This window comes from Eupeodes corollae, chromosome 1 (assembly GCF_945859685.1).
Source record: "Eupeodes corollae chromosome 1, idEupCoro1.1, whole genome shotgun sequence".
Lineage (NCBI taxonomy): Eukaryota > Metazoa > Arthropoda > Insecta > Diptera > Syrphidae > Eupeodes > Eupeodes corollae.
In genome coordinates this window covers 308,831,179-308,844,085 of record NC_079147.1, presented here as the reverse complement: position 1 = coordinate 308,844,085, position 12,907 = coordinate 308,831,179, and the positions used below count along the sequence as shown (strand labels likewise).

Sequence of the window (12,907 nt, the reverse complement as noted above, 5' to 3'; positions counted from 1 at the left end):
AAAACACACACTAGAGTGTTTTTGTCTACTAGAATCTTTACTTTTTCTTACTCTGGTTTCCTTTTATGTGATATTTCGTTGTTCTCTGCTCAAAAAGTTGTTTTTGTTGTTTTCCTTGGGATTTCTCACAGATTGCTCTGAGAAATAAAGCCCATACGCTAAGGAGGATGACATGTGAAGAAAAAACAAAACATATTTGTCCGGGGATGAAAAGAAACAAGGTACAAAAAACAGGAGTACGTTTGTAGGTATTGAGTCTTCTTATGATGATCAGGTGGTGGGTTTTGGTAAAATATCAATGCACAGGGTATCGTTAATGTGACCATTCTTTTTATGTTTGTATGAATTATGTATTATGTAATGAAATGTTCATATCATAAATAATTTTTTTTCGTTTATGAGATTGTTACATGAACAAAAGTTACATAGGCTTTTTATAAAAATGTAACTAATAAATAAGTTTGTTTTGAAAATAATGTTGTCTGGAACTGTTGTGCAAATTTGACAGTCACGGAAAAAGTAACTAAGTAATAACTACGCATATTCCATAGAATCCGTGGAATGCGTTATATTAAAGGTTTTACTCCTCGAGTTTAATTTTAAAAAACTTTATTTAAAATTTCAACTTAAAAGAATATACAACTGAAGCTGATGACCGCCGAATTGAGATTGATCATCAAAGTGTATCTTATCGACATTCAAAGACACATTCGAGATGACGATAAAATGCTTATAGCGTATACATTATTGTGTACAGTGAGTGAAACAAACAGAACGTCACAATCAGAAATGGGTTAAAATCGAGAAACAAAATAAGGATAACATTCAAATCATAATCAAATTGGGTGGCGCAACAGTCCGTTGTGAACCAGGGCCTAGTGACTTAAAACCCTCAACCATTCCTGTGTGCGAGTACTGTTGTCAGGAATGGAAGGGACCTACAATTTTAGGCCGAATCGGAACGGCTAGTTTGAGAAAGCACTTTTTCATGACAAGAATTACTCTTGAAGGATAAAAATAATGGTAATACTTACATTAAAGTATTATAAGTCTTCTTAAAACCAACATTATGTCTATTAGCCACTTTTTAAATCAAGTCGAAATTATGCATAGTATTTAAAACATTTTATTTTAAACTCAAAATTTGAGTAAAAAAATTTAAAACATGTTTAATTTCAATGAAAAACTGAAATCTAGATTAATCTGTGTCTTTTTAGTTTTTGAGAAAATTGAACATATCGCCTGAGTTATCGTACTCTTGCGCCCGGATGCATTTACATACTATGGTCACCATTTTTAGGTAACTTTTCTTACATCCCTTAAGAAATTAAAATTAGAAGAGAAAAAAATAAGTACTACTGAACCAGGAAAGAAGAATAAACATGATACATAACAAAATTAAAACATAAACTGTACCAGGGTTACTAATTGCATCATAAGTCTGGTCTTGAAACAAAGCTTCTATTTATATTATTCAAAGTCAAACGTTCACAATCGCAGATGTTGGTGTCACTTTTCACTCCAAATGTTCGATTAAAAAACACCCATCATTAAATAAAAGAATTTTTAATGTGAACAAAAGAACCGATCAGCATTGCAAAAAAGCAGTCATGCCAAATCACTGAACAAATATTTTACGTTGGTGAATTTACTCATTGTTTAACTTATACCATATCTCTAGTTTCTAAATTAAGAGAGTTATTACAAATATTAATAACGGGCTTTAGGTCAATGAAAAAACAATTAATTATGTTGTCACGACGTTTCGTTCATGTCTATGAACATTATCAGGTGTGGCAATTAATCTATATTTTGCATTAATAAATTGGTTACAATATTATAACATTTAAAAACAATGAAAACTTACACTTGTTACATGAATATTGCACTTAAGAATAGAAACATTTAATTCACAATTTTTACAATAATTAAAAGTTAGACATAACTACACAAAGTTCAACTGACAAGTAACAGGCCTAGAAAAATTAGTTTTTAAAAGATCATATTGTTAGAAGATTTTATGTCTCGTACTCTCTAATAAGTGTTTGTATTGAGGGCTTATCTCTTCCATGTCAGTTTTTTGCTTCATTGTGTTGTTGGCGTTGATGATATGCAGCGTTTCAATTATCATTCTCTTATTATAGTTGCCTTCTCTTTGCAATACTTTTACATTTTCAAAGTCAGGACTCAGGAGAGTGGTTGAGAGTAATGCAGTGCGATGCCAGTGCTGTCTTCTGTGAATCATTACTTTTAAGTCCGATTTATGCCCTGAAAGTCTATTTTTTAATTTTTGCTTTGTGGTTCCAATATAAATTTGGTTGCATTCTTCGTCCGAGTTGCCTTTACAATTTATTTTGTAAATTAAATCTGAATGCTCCAATTTATCTTTTTTCGTCTTAAGGTTGGTGAAAAGTTGTGAAGTTGTATTGGTTGCTTTCATGGTTATTATATATTTGTCTGTATCAAAGAGTCGAGTATTTTTAAAGCGATCTGCTATGTCTTTTATGTAGGTGAATGATTTGTATATGTGTTTTTCGTCATCTGTTTTACTTGTCTTAGGTTTTTGGTGTTCATATTGTTTTATCAGGTTGGATTTAAGTTTTTGTGGGTATCCGTCGTTCAGTAAAATGTTGTTGATCGTGTTTTTATTATTAACGTGGTAGTCAATGTCACTTATAGAGAGAACTCTTCTTATAAGATTGTTAGCCGTATTTATGATAGTTTGTTTTGCGTGTTTTGAGTTAAAGTTAATGATCCTTCTAGGCCTGTTACTTGTCAGTTGAACTTTGTGTAGTTATGTCTAACTTTTAATTTTTGTAAAAATTGTTGTGAATTAAATGTTTCTATTCTTAAGTACAATATTCATGTAAGAAGTGTAAGTTTTCATTGTTTTTTAATGTTATAAAATTGTAACCAATTTATTAATGCAAAATATAGATTAATTGCCACACCTGATGATGTTCATAGACATGAACGAAACGTCGTGACAACATAAATAATTGTTTTTTTCATTATTACACTTCGTATTTTAAACTTCACATAAACGACAAGTGAAAGAGAGAGAAAAATACATGTGTTCCCTCTGCTCTCTCTAATCCTAGTATTCTGGCGTTTTTTCACATTTTCTTCTTTTCATGATCACAATCACGAAATGAGAGAAATACATTCATAGGTATACACTTTAAGTCTCATGATATCCATAAGTGTCCTCGATAATTTATAACAGATTCTCTCTCTCTTCGTCAATGTTCAACAAATTGACAAGATCATTGCCAACCCTAAGTCTTTTTTAGTAAAATTTGATCCTATTTTAAGGTTTTTCGTGAGTAAATGAAAATGTTTTTCTTTTACTAAACGGAAGCAAAATTTTAAATAAGTTAATAAAAACCACAATTTTAAACTATTATTATTTTGTATTAATTTTTATTTTCTTGAGCGTAATATACAATTAATTCCTCATAGGATCCTACTGAATCATCATCATCAAGACATATCACATTTTGATCGTTGTTCTCATTTATTTGTGTGCTTGCGTTCGTGTTAGCGATCTTGTTTTTCGTTTGAAGTTCCTCTTGATCATTGCCTTCATCCTGATCTTTGCCTTCATCCTGATCTTTGTTTTCATCCTGATCTTTGTCTTGATCCTGATCTTTGTCTTGATCCTGATCTTTGTCTTCATCCTGATCATCGTCTTCCTCCTCATCTTTCTCTTCCTCCTTTGTCAGATCTAAGGTCGGAAAAACGTGATTGGTATTGAGGAATCCGTTGACAAAAGCTTCCTGAAAATTTGCTGGGGGAACTTTTTTTGAGGTAAGTGTGTCTTCGGGAAGATCATCATCGAGTGTAAGATCCAGTGGTGGGTAAACTTTTTGAGGTTTGTGTGGGTCTAACCGCTGCAGTGGTTGAGCTTTTTTGGCGGGTTTTGTTCTAGCTGGAGGTGTCGCTTGTCGTTGTTTTTTAGCGGGTGGTGGAGCTTCTTCATCTTTACTGCTATTTGATATATCAGGTTTACTGGAAAGATAAAGGTCAAGGAGTGAAGGCAATATTTTAGGGGATTCACTTGGCGGCACGTTTATTTCATTTCTTGAAGTTTGAGAAACTTCTGTGATATTTATTATTCCATTCATATCGTTGCCATCGTTCGTGAGATCAAGAGATTGAGGAATTTGTACCGCTGTTATTTTAACAGGTCTGTTTTGAAGGATCGGTATCATATTCCCATCCAAAACAACCGGCTGTTTTGTCTGCTTTGGCTTCTTGCCATACGTCCTCCTAACTGGATTAGTTAGTTTAACCGTTTCAACGCTAGAGATTTTGAAGTTTTGATCAGTGTTAACATAAGCAACAATATTTGTATCACTAATCTGAAATTTGGATTGATCGATTGTGCCCTCTATGATGTAATTATCTTTGGGCGTTTCTTTTTCTACTGAAGAAGATATTTCGTTAGCTCTTTTTTTGCTTATTGTGTCTTGCATTTGTATTCGCGTGTCATGAATTTCATTAATTTCTCTTTGCATAGATGAGCGTAAAAACTCCATAGGTTCGAAGCATTCCCAAGTTGATTTAACTTTTCCTTCAGAATAACGCTCGAGTACCAATTCTTTCAAGTAGCGAGTTTTGATAAGCTTCCAACGATTTTTAACCGTGGCTGTTAAAAAGGATAAAAAGAAGACAAAGGCACAAAATATAGAGAAAACCAAATAAAAAAAGTAACTAACTTTAAATGTTTGTATGTTTAAGGAAGAATAAGGCATACTTACGAACTTGTGTTCCCATTATCTTAGCAACTGTTTGCCATGCCTGGTTATGTAAGACCCTTCTTTTGTTGTTATAATTAAGATAGGTTAGAGGATTGGCCTTGACAGCTTCGATAATTTTAAGACGTTCCATAGCGCGAATTTGATTATACGTCATTTGATGTATTGGTTTATTTTGTTCATTCGAAATTCCATTTAAGTTTTTAGAGTTAACACTTGCTGTGAAAAGTCCGTTAGTGGTTGTTTCACTTGGCCCAGGGGACTGTGTTAAATCCAATGATCCAACGACAGGTGCCATGAAAGAATTATTATTTGTTGAAGATTGAGGTTCTATCAGTCCAGCACTGTTTTTAAGCACGATGGTGTTCATTTGCAAAAGTGGAACACTCAAATTCACCCCTAGAGTGGGGTTGTCAGTCATATTTTCAAAATTATTTTTCGGAGGTTGTGGTTGAGGTGGTTGCGTCAAGGGAACTCTATTACATGTTTCGTTATCATCTATCAAATCAATAACCTCACAAGTCTTACTTATATCTTTACTTAAATCATGACTAGTTGAAGGAACTACTGAATTTTCAGCTTCATCTTGTTGAATTGTTGTACAATTTGACCAAAAACAATTTTGATTTTCATTATTTTCTTCCTCCAAGGAGCACATAGAATGATCGTCAGCTGTATCAGTCTCAGCTGAACTTAAAGAGTTACTGTTCTGTATAGCTTCTGTGCATTTTGGTGTATCGGAGCTTTCCGTTGCAATTAAGTTACTGTTTTCAATTATTTCATCACAGTTCAACGAAGTATCAGACGTTGCCCTGGAAATCGTTTCGAGTTCATCCTCTTGTTTGACTTCCACTGAACTCATAATAGGTTCGGATTCTTGATCTGGTCCCATATATATGCAGCAGGGACATCGAAAAGTCTGAGGTTTTTTGGGATTTGGCTTAAACAATGGCGGTGAAATGCCTCCGAGCTTTTTTTGAATATTTTCCTTTGTAATATCGTACAGAAAAGACATGTCGTGAAAAAATATCCATTTGGGAGCTTCAAAATTACGTTCGATAGTTCTTATGAAAATTTTTCGAAAATACATCTTGTATAACGTATCCCATGCTGCCTTTTGTTCCCCTGAAACAAACAAAATAATATCTTTGCTTAACTGTGATAAGTACCAAGAAACATTACTATTTTAAAAATAAATTTGACTCCTAAAACTTTGGTACTTAGAAACAAAGAATACTTATGCGGGTCTTACTGTATTGTTAAGCAAAACCATATTTGATTTAGTTTTATATTTTGAATGTATAAACCTATTCCCAAAAATGTATATAAGTGTATAAAATATTCTTGCATACCCTTGTTCAAAATTGCTTAAAATATGATGGTAGATTTTTGTTTTACAAGGCCCAAAATGTTAAAAAGAAGCAGGCTCTAGGCTACCTGTGTCTAATATCGTAATCTAAAAACAATATTTTTTTCATGAACCCAAGCGTCAGTGAAAAAGGGAGAGATATATATTGTTATACGCCCATCCCACGTTGTTTGTTTAATCGCCAAGATACGAGTGTGATCAGGGCTTAAGATTTCATTATCTGATAGGTTTATTTGAAGTAAAGTAAGTAATCACTTTTTAAAATAACAGTATAGTCAAGAATAAATGAACAAGTTACAGGTCCCGTACACATTTCCGAATTGTTTGTCTTTCAAGCATTGAACATTTTTCTTGAAAACCTATGCATGAGTACATTGAATCTAAGACAATAAATAATTTAAGTTTTTAGGTTGATCTAACTATGCCCTTTTTTCGAAAATGTTTAAAGATTGAATAAGATGGATCACTGAATAATTGGATCAATTTTCTTCCACGTAATCTGTCGAATTTTTGATTTTCAATTTATCAATTGATTTTGAAATACTTGAATTTATTGATTAAACATAACTTTTAATACTTTTTATTCTGCATACATATTCATTCTTGTTTATTGGCAATCAGGAAATTTTTAATATTTGTATCTTTTCTCCTGAAACAGGATACTTTTGACTAATATTTTAAAAGATTCGGAGCGAAACTTTCAACGCATTCTTCACCAAAAAAGTTGTACAAATGGCATGCAGATGAATTTGGACAAAAGTTTAGATCAGCTGATCGGAGAACGACCTCGAAGCAAAATATCACAAATTTCAGGACATGGTAACCCTGTCACTAAATTTTATTTTTATCAAAAATTAAAAATATGAAAAATTTAGATTAAATATCAGTTAGTCCAACAAAAATATCCATAGTAAAAAAGAATTTCAACGCTTTCATCTTTTGGAATACTTAGATGAAAAAAGTGGGTTACAGTCCCCCTTATCTTTTCGGAATTCTTCTTTTAGTAGTTACCTAAAAAACATTGAATAAATGCTCTTTATACCAATTTACATGTCCAAATATTGATAAATAAAATAAATAAATTGGGTGGCGCAACAGTCCTTTGAGAACCAGGGCCTAGTGACTTACAACTCTCAACCATTCCTGTGTGCGAGTAATGTTGTCAGGAATGGAGGGGACCTACAGTTTATATGCCGAATCCGAACGGCTAATTTGAGAAAGCACTTTTTCAAGACAAGAGTTACTCTTGGAGAATTTGTCAATTCCTCGCAAGAGGCAGTACCCGTGAAAAGACTTTAGATGGCATAGGCAGGAATCGAACCCAAGACCTCTGGCATGACAGTCCAACGCACTAACCATCATGCCACGGGTACTACGTCCAAATATTGATAGCAAATATAAAAATAGAAGTGAGACTGAATTGTCAAACAGCGTTTTAAAGATCTATAAGATACATATAATCAAAAATAATGTGAAAAACATTTTTAAACCCAGTAAAAATTAAAGATACATACAATCAAAAGTTAACTCTTTATTAGTTATAAAATTCCCTTACAAATAAACAAATCCTCAATAATCAGCCAACATATTTTTGTTAAGAGCACGCCCTCTGTTGGCAATATTTGTAAACATTCAATAACAGATAAGTATAACGTTTTGAAATCATATGACAACAAACAAAATAAGTGCTGGCAGTACTATTTTCTCATTTCGTAACTCAAAAAAAGAGAGAGAAATACTCTGTTGGTAATATTTGTAAACATTCAATAACAGATAAGTATAACATTTTGAATTCATATGAAAACAAAACAAAATAAAATAAACAAGTGCTGGCAATACTATTTACTCATTTCGTAACTCAAAAAAAAAGAGAGACAAATACTCACTTAATGTACAAACATAACCCATTTCCTTTTGAATCTCCTTCCAAGCTTGCTTTTCCTTTTGCATATCACACTTATTCCAAATGTAAGGTTTCTCCTTTACCAACATTATCAATTTTGTCTTAAACTCCCCCGTATTTACTAATGGGTTTTCAGGTTTTTCCCATTCTTTTAAATTCATTTTTCAGAACAAAAATATGTATTTTTTAATAAATGAAAACAAAAACCACGTCCACAACTATAAAACAACTTCACTAAACTGTCTAAAACTAAACAACACGATACGAATTACGAACTAGAAGAACAACATGCAAAATGTACGATGAGAGAAAATGTATAAAAGCAAATATAGAAATACTTCTCTCATCGCAGCGCACAAAAGATATGAGCACGAAAAAGACAGCTGCGCTGTGCCCTGAAATAAATTACACCACGAATAGCAATAGCACAACGAAAGCGAATGAGAGAATAACAAAACAAGAAGATTGATTTTTCAGAAGTACACACACAGAAAAATACCATCAACAACGAAACAGGAATAGAGAGGATACAGAAAAAAGGCAGTGCCCAAACCCAAACCATAAAGTAATCGATTAACGTCGAAGCGAATAAGTACACAAAAGAAAATGAGACTAAATTTACTTGGTGTTGTTTCCGCTCAAAACCTTGGACAACCACCGCAAGTAACAGCAAAAAGCATATCTATAGATAAGATTACAGTACACATCGCTACCTACTTCTATCTACCTCATGTATTAGATTCTTTTTCAATTTTATTTTGTGTTGGAGATACTCACATCTCTAACGTATACGCTCAATTCTGTTTTCATCTTTGTTTCCAGCACCACACACTTCATACTTCAGGTTCAGTCCACATTGCTACTGCACAGTGCATACATACCCTCATCTAATTTTGCTGTCCCTCCGTTACTCACTTCTTCTGTTCATTTTAGATTAGTTCGTGTTCGTTTTTTCTTAATCATTTGACTGCCTGCTGAGCCTGTTGTATCTTTTCTATTCACATTCTGCTTTATATGATGCTTCGTTTCTCGCAACCACGGTTCCCGGGTTTTGTGTTGTTGGTGGGTTTTATGTTTTGCTTAGTAGATATCGGGAGAGAGAATTGATAAAAATAAAAGTATGCATGTATATTATTTTCTGTAAAATGAATGGAAAAGCAAACAATAAAGAATTGTCTATTTTTGTTCGTGGGCATACCGAATAAGTACTCACTGGCAATGGAGGGCATAGCACCAGCGCAAAGAAAGAGAAAACTTTTTGTTTTTGTTACGAATGTGTTCGTGTCTCTGGTTTGAATGCAACGTGAACGCAGAACGTATCTACTTTTTCTAATTTATTAATTTTCGTTTTATGTTGGAAGTAGAATTAGATGCATATAGAGAGGAAGGTATTCTGTTTCTGTGTAAAATGTGAAATAGGGTGTTTTTATTTATTTTTTTTGATTGTATACACAAATTGATCGGTAAGTAGGTTAAATAAAATTGATCAGTAGTAGGATGATATTTCTATGTAATTTCTACTTTTGCCGGTGAACACACATTATTTCAAACTCTCTGGATATAGAGTGTTCATAAAAATAGCAGTGCTCTTGATTTTAGAAGTAAAAAGTGTTAAAAATTCAAATTTTTATTTCACTACTTAAAGTTTTAAGTATTTGTAACATACTAGCATATAAAAAATTAATAAATATTAGCTCGAAAATAAACAATGGGTCAAGACTTTGTACCAAAGATATTCGAAAACTTATTCAAAAACTGCGCTTGGAGGGAAAAACCAACCAAAGTATCCCAGACATAGGATGCTCAGCAAAAATGGTCAGTAACGCCTTAAAATTTCAAAATAAACCGAAAACGTAGGTTTTGATGACTACTGAAAGAACTGTCAGAAAAATTGTTCAGTTAGCAAAACAGAACCCTTCACTTCAACTGTCTGTTAACGCTGTCACAATAGCGAAGTTACCAGACCGAAGTCCACTCAAGGTACCATTCTTGACGAAAAGGCATGTGGCAAAGAGAATGGAGTTTGTTAAAGAGCACAGAGATTGGGCAAAAGAGAAATGGAGGAATGTTTTGTGGGGTGGTGAAAGCAAAGTCGTCCTTTTTGTGTCCAAGGGTCGTCAAGAATTTGTGCAAAGACCCTAAAATGAAGCATACTATCCACGGTACACTATAAAAACAGTGAAGCATGGTGGAGGGAAAATTATGATATGGCTTACTTTTCATATTACGAGGTCGGGCCTTATAATCCCATCAGGGTTATAAGAGATGCAACCGAGTTTGTGAAAATTCTCGAGGAGGTTATGTTACCCTATGCTGAAGAGCAAATGCCGTTAGTTTGGGTATACCAACAAGGCTATGACCCAAAGCATACGTCAAAAAAGGCAAAATCATGATTTGAGCAGAAGAAGTTATGCGTTATTGAGTAGCCCGCTCCTCCGACCATCGAAAATGTGTGTTCATAAAGCAAAATCCAAGATTTCGAAAAAATTGTGGGAAGCAGTGCGTGATTCTTTGAACGCAATACCAGTCGGGAAAAGTCAGGTTTTAGTGGACTCGATGTCACGTAGATGCGAAGCATAAAAAAAACAATGGTTATGCAATAAAGTACTAATTATAAGCTAACATTATTTGTATACTTCCATATAAATTATTACATTTTTTCTTACTTCTTACGTAATAGATCTAGTGCTTTGTCATGCTATTCTGCTATTTTTATGAACAGCCATATATTTAAGAAGAAGAAAGTAGTACACGTGGCATGATGGTTAGTGCGTTGGACTGTCATGCCAGAGTTCTTGGGTTCGATCCCTGCCTATGCCATCTTAAGTCTTTTCACGGGTACTGCCTCTTGCGAGGAATTGATAAATTCTCCAAGAGTTAATCTTGTCATGAAAAAGTGCTTTCTCAACTTAGCCGTTCGGATTCGGCATATAAACTGTAGGTCCCCTCAATTCCTGACAACATTACTCGCACACAGGAATGGTTGAGGGTTGTAAGTCACTAGGCCCTAGTGATCAACGGACTGTTGCGACACCCAATTTTTAATATATTTATGAAACGGGTTTTTCTATGACAAACCTAACGGTAAAAAATCGATTGTACTTATTTTCTGTTATTATGAATAAAATATTTTAGTTTGTTGTTAGAAGTTTAATGAAATATATAATAACGTTGAAATTGAAGGCTTCTTTGTTTTATTTGGAGAGCACTGTTATTTTTATGAACACAACTGTAGATTCGTAGCCTAGTCGGAAAATAAAATGAAAAGGTAAGTTGTAAATTGGAGGAAAATAGATACTGTTTTTTATTTCGATAAGGACCCTTAATACAAGATTTCGTCACAAACACAAATAAAGATATAAATCCTCGGTAGCCATCTTGGTTTGCCTACAAGCTAAACCGGAAATCAGACTCACAACTCATTTAAGTATGGGTGACATTTCTCCTCTAAATTATGACGTTGCCCTTAAAAACCTAGGTTATCTATATGTATGCGTGAAAAGAAGTCACATCTATTCGTCGACATTACAGATACAACAATGTAAACAAATGGATTTTGAAGCGTGATACGTACGAAAGATTTATATCTTTATTAGAGTGTTTTTGGTTTTCGTAATCCTTCGCTTTTTTCGTTGGGCGCCATTCTTGGTTTTTGGTCGTTATTGAATTAGTTGTTCTAAATTTTAATCATCTGCAAATTTGATCACAACAACTTTTACTTGCGACATAAAGGAACTATTTGACAAGTTTTGCTTTCGGTAAAAATTTCGAACTTGCGATTTTAATCAAATACGACATTACGATAAAAGAGAAGTTTGAAAAAAAGTAGTTCCCCCGATTCCACCATCCTTCTTGGCCCCTACAGCATAAAACATTGGGTCAATTGTCTTCAAATATCGAAGGGGTTTTAGCTGATTTGCATTTGTCATTTTTTAAGATTTAAAATTACGTTAATATTTTTGGTTAAAAATCAAAAATTCTAATTTTCTCATAAACAAACTAATAGTTTTTTTTTAAGTTCTCTCTGAAAATAGTTTTCGTAATTCATGGGCTTCTTTCATTATATTTTTTTTTTATTTCTGAAAAAGGGGACCCCCATGAAGCCTCCATGAATAAAGAACTAATTAACCGATTTCAGCAATTTGTTTTCCTCACAAGCCCTTTTATTTCATGATAGGGCTGAATATGTAATGATCAGAAAATGTCATGGTTCTTATTTTTTATACATAAAAATATAAGAACCAATATTTTTCGAAATGGTTCTTCATTTTTTTACGATATTGAAATGTAAAATGTACATTAATAAGCAATTAAAAAGAAGAAAGTTAAATTACCTCCCGAATAATTGTATGCAGCGAAGAATAACATTTTTGAAATCTAGTAAAATTTTGCGAAAAATCAAAGCAACGAAATGTGAAACTGCTAAGAGTACGTAAAAATTGGTTTTCGACTCCAATATCAGGAAACAGTTAAAATTGTTGATATTGATATTATTTCAATCTAATTTTATCTTATTAAAAATGTTATTTTGAACATTTGCTGAAAATGTTTAGAAAGATAAAACAGTCATTTAAAAAAAAGTAATAATGTCCAAAAATACAACGCAAATCTGTTAAAACTGATTATTGATTCGAATATTTCGCGAAACAAAAAAACTGAAAAAAAATTTGTCACCTCGAAAATTTTACAACCACAAAATGATTTAACCTCCAAAACAATTTCGGGCAACGAAAAATAACGTTTTTAACAACTGGTAAAATTTTGAGAAAAATTAAATTGATACTTTTTTATAAAAAAATAAAAACTTAAAAAACACATTACTCAAAGTTGGTAAAAATTGAATTTCAACTCAAATATCTTTTCAAAACCTTGAGA

At 32.9% G+C, this 12,907-nt stretch overlaps 1 protein-coding gene across 2 annotated transcripts; it reads right to left on the bottom strand.

Moving 5' to 3' along the window:
• Positions 1-3,399: 3,399 nt before the first annotated feature.
• Positions 3,400-9,693, bottom strand: LOC129942775 (uncharacterized protein DDB_G0284459-like). Of its 2 annotated transcripts, none has more exons than XM_056051844.1 (3): positions 8,810-9,693; positions 4,764-5,885; positions 3,400-4,651 (listed from the first exon to the last, which is right to left on the bottom strand). In XM_056051844.1, exons 2-3 carry the CDS (start codon positions 5,848-5,850, stop codon positions 3,417-3,419), a joined length of 2,322 nt encoding a protein of 773 aa, XP_055907819.1. In that variant the 5' UTR covers positions 5,851-5,885; positions 8,810-9,693; the 3' UTR covers positions 3,400-3,416. The 2 variants fall into 2 exon arrangements, with proteins under 2 accessions (XP_055907819.1, XP_055907818.1); XM_056051843.1 differs by lacking the exon at positions 8,810-9,693 and adding an exon at positions 8,016-8,376.
• Between the last annotated feature and the right edge of the window lie 3,214 nt (positions 9,694-12,907).